The 8,181-nt window shown below is 39.1% G+C and overlaps 1 protein-coding gene across 1 annotated transcript in view; it reads left to right on the top strand.

Moving 5' to 3' along the window:
* SLC9A2 (solute carrier family 9 member A2) overlaps positions 1–4,653 on the top strand; it is a 40,541-nt gene extending 35,888 nt beyond the window's left edge. The window contains exon 12 of the mRNA XM_060769731.2: positions 3,975–4,653. Within this exon, the coding sequence (XP_060625714.2) occupies positions 3,975–4,315 (341 nt within the window). The 3' untranslated portion in view covers positions 4,316–4,653. The remainder of the gene's footprint in view (positions 1–3,974) is intronic.
* Positions 4,654–8,181: the final 3,528 nt, after the last annotated feature.

Genomic DNA, 8,181 nt, shown 5'->3' on the forward strand with positions numbered 1-8,181 from the left:
ACATTAGATAAGGTCAAGATTTTTTTCCCTCATATGTCCAAAGTAGTTTTACTACACATCTATTATGTGGCAGATGTTAAGTGTTTTTTGTGCAACATTCCCTAAGTGTTTTGGTATATATCTGTGTCTCCAGTTGTATAACTGGCGTTAGCCTGTGCATTTTTCTAGGTGATTATGTTTTGCTGCTGGGTATACTGCTTAGCGCTTTAATTTGAGAATATTTTACTCTGCTGGAGAGATGATGCCTAACAAAAGTTGTGCAGGCAGGACAGAGGGAGTAAACAGTTGTGCCTGCTGGGGATTCTGAGAGTTGTAGTCCCAAAAAGTAATCAAGCAAAGATTAGATGATATATGCGAAGTAATCTGGACTTGAAGAAATGTCAGAAGTAATTAATATTTGTGTATTCCCCCATCCTTGATTTTTAAAAAAAGATAGCCGACATCCTGTTAGTAAGACAGACTTACGAGAATCCATAATGGTCTCCTATTCACATTTGACTCTGAAACCTGACTTAAAGGCCATTTTGGCCTCATCTGCATTTGCCCTTTCATTCAGTTTCAGAATGCAAGTTAATTGCCCTGAACTAGATTTTACGGCAGTGTAGACTCATATAATCCAGTTCAGTGCGGTTAAAATCTGCATTATAGGGGTCTATACTGTTTATTATAATGCAGTTCAAACTGGAGACTATTGGCATAACCATAACACTTCAGTATTAGAGTTATTCTCAATACACACCAGATCGACATTTTCTTTGCTGGAGATAAAATATTGCATCCTGTTCTCTCATGTTCTGCTTTTCTATTATCTCTATCCTTCCTTGCCTAAGCAAATTATATGTGTACTGTGATGTGTAAGGTATTAATATTTCTGTTTCTGTTTGCCCAATTTCATTTCCCACTTGTTTGTTTGGGCCCAACTCTTTTCTTTTCTCCTCCTCACAACTTCTCCTCTAATATTCAAATATATTGCATCACCTTCTCCTTCTAACTCATTGATTCTTCTCTATAAATGTATGTTTTTAGTTGCCTGACTTATCAGGTTGTTTTTATGTGTTTCTGTTGTTTGTCTGAAATAAAAATTGTAATCACTTAGCCCAATCTCTGTCTCCTGTCTTGTTAATAACACCCTGTTGTAGAAAGAGACATTTCTTCCCTATCCGAATCCATCAGTACATTGCATTGAGCATTGCAATTCTAGATCAAAGGCATGTTGCTTGAGTGTGTGACAACAGAGTTAGGCACGCAGCATGGAGACACTTGTTCACAGTCTATAGTACTTTTTGTGATTAATGGGAGAGTGGAAAGAGAGTTTGACAGGAGCTTACACTGAGAAAGATTGGATGGGGGAGTAGATCACAGGATAATATTTGACTGAATTCCACTCCATCATCATCACCTTGAACTAGTCCTGGAAGGGAGTCTGATGGAAGCATCATTGGCTGTTACACACCCATTACTTTAGTCCTGTTGTTGTACATTGTCTCCGCTTTTTTTAAAAAAAAACACCTGCGAAACCTGTTTGATGTGTGACAAAAATGGGACATGTAACAATGGATCTGTTGCGACATCTTTAATTCTCTGAAGAAAACTATTGTTTTCCCCTGAGGTTAAAGTACTAGGCCCACATCCAAAGAACAACTGAAGGCACATCTAGGTGTTTGAACATTCCCAGTTCCCTTCTTGACTTTCTGTAATTCACTTGCAGCCCCCACTGCAGCAAAAACTGCATTGAAAAGTCTATAAAGCAGTTTTCCAAGAGGTTGTGTAAGGACCACAATCCCCAACGCCCTATGATGTTTGGAATTAGCTGTTTGAGTCTTTGGATCTCAGCCATAGATTCCTGATAATTGCAGGTTTCCAATGCCATTGTGTTGTGTCTTAGCTATGGTTTTCAAACCTTCTGCTTTTGCTAGATCATGTGTTGTAAACATGTGGTATTTCAAACAATACAATGGTAAACATAGTAACTGTCATGTGCATATCAAATTCAAACAGGTAGCAACCATAGTCTTTCCTTCTTCCATGTATTTGCTGTTAGGCTTGGGACATTTGACCAGAATCCTCAGTATGCCACTGTGTTTGTCTCCGTTTATTAGGTTTTCAGGCCTTTCTCTTAGTAGCATGCCTTTGTAAAAGGCTCTTTTGATCTGAAAAGGGCTAAGAACCAAATACATCCATTACCCATTGCACCCTATCATGTTTCCTTTAGAAATCCAACACAGTGAATGTGTTGTGGTCATTTATTAGCCTGCTCTCATTTCTCTCCCTTTATTTCATATTTTAGTGTAACTGTAACCTTGCTCCTCCCTCTACCCAGTATTATTTAAAGGTAAATTAGCACCTTGTTTCCAGTGCACTACATGGCTGTTCCTCGTCATCAGTGGATCAAGTTTGGATGCTGTTGCAATGATTTTGAGGGTGTATGAGAACAAACATGGAATATACTGGCTGAGGAAGTAGAATTTACTTTGCAACAATGAGTGAAAAGAGGGTGATTTTAGCAGAAATAAAACATCTTTGCAGCCTTGTTTTGTACTCTGATTCAGCTAAGTAATGAAAGGCCCCAGTTTTATATTGCAGCAGAGGCTTCTTCTAAGACACAGGCTGTTCAAATGATAGCTGCAATTGTTGTCCATCACAAAGCAATGCCACTTCTCATGTAGTATAAGCAGCTTACTTTCAGCACAATACAGTTGCTTTCTGGATCCTCAGATTCTATATCCACAGGTTCACCTATCTACAACTTGAAAGTGTTTTTTAAAAGATCCAAAAAGCAAACCTGGATTTTACTATTTTATATCAGAGGCACTGTTTTATTCCCCTATTGTATTATAATGGCTGACTGTACTGGTGCCTGACTGTGCCCTCATGTGCCAAGATATATCATTTGATACATCAGGTGGAATCCCTCTTTCATTCAGCTTCTTTGCAGTGGCGATCCCATTTCATACAGGATTATGTTCCCATTAAATCTGTGTTAGGCAAACGAGGTTTGCTATGAGTCCTATCCTAAGTGTTTTGACAACAGCAAGTCGATTGGACACATATACTGAAATGTATCTCTGAAGATGCCTGGGAAATGAGTAATGCAAGTCAGATGTGGAGCATTTTCAGTCATGTGGTTAATATGTCAAGAGTAATGTGATAGGGAGGGTGGGGCACAACCTGAGAGACTTGAAACATGGCTGTTAACATGACCTGAATCATGTTAGCAGTCATGTGAAAGAAGAATCTCCCCATTTGCACAAGGAAGAGTTCTCAAATACATAATGTAATATGTGTAAAAGCTAAAAACCCATCTTTTAAGGAAGCCTTTGACTGAACTTACAAATTTGAGGACAAACCTGGACTGTATGATGTATTTATAGGTAGTTTTAAAGTTTTAATGTTTTATTATAGTTTAATGTATGTTTTAGAATGTATGATGGGAACTACTAATGTTTGATTTTAAATGTTTTAACTTTTATTAAGCATGTTTTATTTGCTGTATGCCGTCTTGGGCCCTTAAGTGGGAAAATGCAGGGTATAAATTTCTTAAATAAAATAAACAAATAATTGAATAAATAGATGGGGTAGTGTTTTGAAAGTTGCACCAGGGACTCTGAGAGATCAAGATTCAAATATCCACTTGGCCATGAAAAACCACTGGACTTACTCTCTTATCTCATGCCCCTTCTACACAGCTGAATAAAATCCCACATTATCTGCTTTGAACTGGGATATATGGCAGTGTGGACTCAGATAACCCAGTTCAAAGCAGATATTGTGAGATTTTCTGCCTTGATATTCTGCGATAAAGGGCTATGTGGAAGGGCCCTTGGGGCACACAGTAACACTGTAGTTCATGCAATAACTATTTTTTGTGGATTTCACATTCTAAGATTCTTACTATAATGTTTTGTTCCATAACCTAATTTGATGATAAATCATCAGAAAAAATACTAATATCTAATTATTTATCGCATTTACAGTAAGTGACAACAGTGACCTCGAACCCGATCCTACCTCGGTGCTGAATTTAAAGTCAGAAGCTGGAAGAATTTTAAGAGACCAGAGACTTCGACAGCAGCAATGTCGGTTTGAATTGAAGAATGAAATGGAAAAGAAGGATAACAGAGAACCAGTGAGCCATCCTCTGGGAACCAGAGCCTTCAGGCAGCCACTGCTGCCAAGACCAACATTTGGCACTGTGAATGAAGAAGAGTCAGCAGAAGAAGACAAATCAGCAAAGCCAGTTCCACCGCCTCGGCTAGCCCGACAGACATCAAAAGCTGAAAGGCCCCGAGATAAATCTGAGAATGAACCATATTGAAAACCAATAAACAGAGTAATTATATCAATCAAGAACAGATCTGATAGGTTAGCACTCTGTAGACTGTAAGTGGTCAACTGGATCCATTTAAAGGTATGATCCCAGATACTGGTGTGAAATGAAAATAAAAGAAGACTATGTTCTTTCATTAGTTGCCAGGAGAGAAAAAGGATCCTTACCTGCTACATGGAGCCAAATAATGCAACAATTTTGCATTTTTTCTAATTTCTGTAATGAAGGGAAGCTTTATCAAGTATGTATTGTATTTTTAGTATGCACAATGTGTTTTGTTGTAAAAGCTGTCAATGGTAAATTTGACTATGAGTTGCACTGAAAAATTGCACAATGCACCTCTTTTTAATGGCACTTGCAAGAACTCATTCCCTAAAGTGTGTGCAAAGTATGGCTTGAATGTGGGATATGCTCCCCTTGGGACTATTTTGTGGCCGCCAGAGCCCCCCCCCCCCCCTTGCCAGGGGCCAAAAAATTTTGCACATTTTTTTTCAATTTTGAGTTCCAAATAATCCCAGATGTACTCTCAGGGCATTTCCACTACATTTGGAGCTTTCCCTGCCCACTTGAAGGTAAAAAACAATTTTGCATTCCCCCCTCCCTCCAAGAAACATCTTTCTAGCCCCACATTTTCCAAAATGTCCACAGTGGTATTCAGAGAACAGATCTCTGAATCAAGGAAATACTTTTTTAAAGCACTCATGCCCACAGAGGTTTAGGGGAAAACTTTTTTTTTTATCTGTGGGAGAAGTTGTGGCCCTCCATGGTCTCCTGGGTGGCTAATGTGCCTCCCTAGCTTTCCACAGCTGCTTAGCTCTGCTCTTAAGGGCACACAAGACACTGAAAACACAATCATTTCCAGAGCTGCACTGAAGAGGGAAAGGCTGCAGTGGTAAACTGTTAAATGTCTTAACAGTGGCCACCATATACATGCTTATGCGGAAGTAAAGCTTGTTGAGTTCAAAGGGGCTTATTCCTAGGGATCATGGTGTAGTAGTTTGAGCATTGAACTATGACTGTGTAGAACAGTATTTGTTTCCCCACTTGGCCATGGAAACCCACTTAGTGACCTTGGGTGACTCACACAGTCTCAGTTCCAGAAAACCCTTTGGTTTGGGTCACCATAAATTGGAAACAGTTTGAAGGCGCAAAACAATAACAAAAACAAATTGGGTGAAGGACTGCAGCCCTCATCATGCTTGAACATGTTACTCTGCAGCAGCGGCAACTATACATTGTAGCCTGTGAGGTAGTTGACATTCTCTTGTTTTCTCTTTCTCTACTGTTATTATTTGGCTCAGGTAATATGAAGGATGTTTCAAAGATGTCTAAATTCTAAACCCTTGTAAATATGATGAGATAAATGCCTAGACATACTTTTTTACCAACAAGAGTTGAACGAGACAAAATTATTTATTCAATAAAATATATTTTAATCTTTGTTGAACATTCAATGTGATGTAAAGAGCAGAAGTACTTATCATAACTAATAGTTACAACAGAATATGACAATGTGCTCTGTCCATATATTGAGGGAGCCCCCGGTGGGGTAGCGGGTTAAACCCCTGTGCCGGCAGGACTGAAGACCGACAGGTTGCCGGTTCTAATCTGGGGAGAGCGCGGATTAGCTCCCTCTATCAGCTCCAGCTCCTGATGCGGGGACATGAAAGAAGCCTCCCACAAGGATCAAAACATCTGGGTGTCCCCTGGGCAACATCCTTGCAGACAGCCAATTCTCTCACCAGAAGCGACTTGCAGTTTCTCAAGTCGCTCCTGACATAACAACAACAGCAACAACAACAGCAACAACAACAACAACAAAACCCCCAAAAAACCATTGAGTATTTGTTCTTTTCAGAGTCATTTTGTTACTTGAAACATTTCCTAGACAACTTAGTTTTTAAAAAACTTTTACTTGAGAGCTTTAGCAAATTTATAAATAAAAGATGTTCATGTGTCTTGACTATATTCAGTCCAAACTAGTATATGTGATCAGTTTAATTGAGCAAATTTACTATTTCAAAAGACCATGAGTTTTACTATAGAAAATCAAGTTTACTGAATTAGTGTGTATTGAACATATGAAATCATGCTACAGACAGTTCAAACTGATGACTAAAATATGAGATTAGTTGATTAGCATTCTCTAAACATTGCTGCTAATATGGTGAATTTATGTTTGATGCTATTGGTTGATACAAAAATGGTCGATGTTTTTCCTGAATATTAAAGCAATATATAGATGTTTTGAGCATAAGATACAATGGCTGGCCTCTAGTGCCATCTCCTGGGGACAAATGGAAAAACTGAGTGTTAATTACTGTTTTTCCTCCCTTTTAAAAGGGTGAACTCTAATGAGTTTCTGCAAAACTGTCAGTTAATGGCATTATTTTTTGTAGATGTCCTGTCATGCATCGGTTAAATCACCATGTTTCTAGAAAAAGCGTAGAATAATCGAGACAACAAATCTGACATTGTGTGTGTGTGCATGCTTGTGTCTTCTTCTTTCTAAGCTATTTTCCTAATGGAGGGGGTTAGCATTGTGACTGTCCTTTCCACAGGGCTTTGTTTTGGGCATCCTCAGGTCTCAGGTTGGCAGCATGCATGTCTTCATTGATGGTGTCCATCCATCTTTTTTTGGCCATCCATGTGGTCATCATCCTGCAATCTCCAAATGGAGTGCTGTTTGTGCTACTGAGATTGGTTGTCTTCTCATGACATGGTCATGCCATCATAGTTTTGCTTCCTGCATTTTCTTGCTGATCACTTCTATTCCTAATCTTTCATGGCTGCCATCATTTGGCACACAGTCAAGAAGCATTTCCATTTCCATTGTGTTAATAAGTGCTTGTTCATGTTTCTTTGGGGGTCCAGGAACCCATAGAGGGCTACTGAGTGAACAACTGTAGTGTAGATCTTAGCCATGAGTTGTTCAGGCATTCTTGCCAGCATTTCAGCCAGGCTGCATTTATTCGTGACCATACGACTGGCATTGTGTCGCCATCTATGGAGACCAGTGACCCTATGAAGGCCACATTCCAGATACTCTGTTTTGGGTATGTTCAGTTGAAGTCCATTTTCACTGTCTATCACTCCATATCTGCAGCTGTTGTTGGGGGGCAGCACGTTTTTGGTGGCCGAGTGCTATGTCATCTGCATATAGGAGTGTCCAAGGATGCATAGTCTGCAAATCTGCTGTAGCAGTGTCCATGCAGAGAATGGATAGTAATGGTGAGAGTGTTGATTCCTGATAATAATAATAATTTTATTTTTATACCCTGCCTCCATCTCCCCGAAGGGATTTGGGGTGGCTTACAGAGGGATAAGCCCAAGGATTACAGATAAAACAGACACAGTAAAAACAATAACAACAAATAATAAAAACATTAGAATCAATTAACATCACAAAAACCAAGTGTCCATCTCCTAGCTGGCCAATTTGAAACTGATGCATACCAACAGTGATGCTGAAGGGTGGTAAAATCCCTGCAAGGCAGTGTATAGTACTTGTATTAATTTACAATAGTGCATGTATGTGTATGTATATTTATTTACATGGGATGAAATCTCACCTAACTCCATGGGATGTCTGAACAAACATTTGTAAGATTGCAAAACAGTAAGTTCATTTTGTCTTGTGTACCAAGTTGTATAACTTTGTAAAGTTATTACTTCACGATTAATAATGTTGCACATGTTAAAACCATTACATATTGTCCAGCGGATAGTATGGACAGTACACAACTGTAAAGACAGCATGACTTACTACATTCTAATGTCCAGCTGTCCTTGTTAATAACTTTTGCCAGCTTGATCACACTTTGATGTTGCTTGGCTACGTGTGTATGTTTTGA

This window comes from Anolis sagrei, chromosome 3 (assembly GCF_037176765.1).
Source record: "Anolis sagrei isolate rAnoSag1 chromosome 3, rAnoSag1.mat, whole genome shotgun sequence".
NCBI classification, from domain to species: Eukaryota; Metazoa; Chordata; class Lepidosauria; order Squamata; family Dactyloidae; genus Anolis; species Anolis sagrei.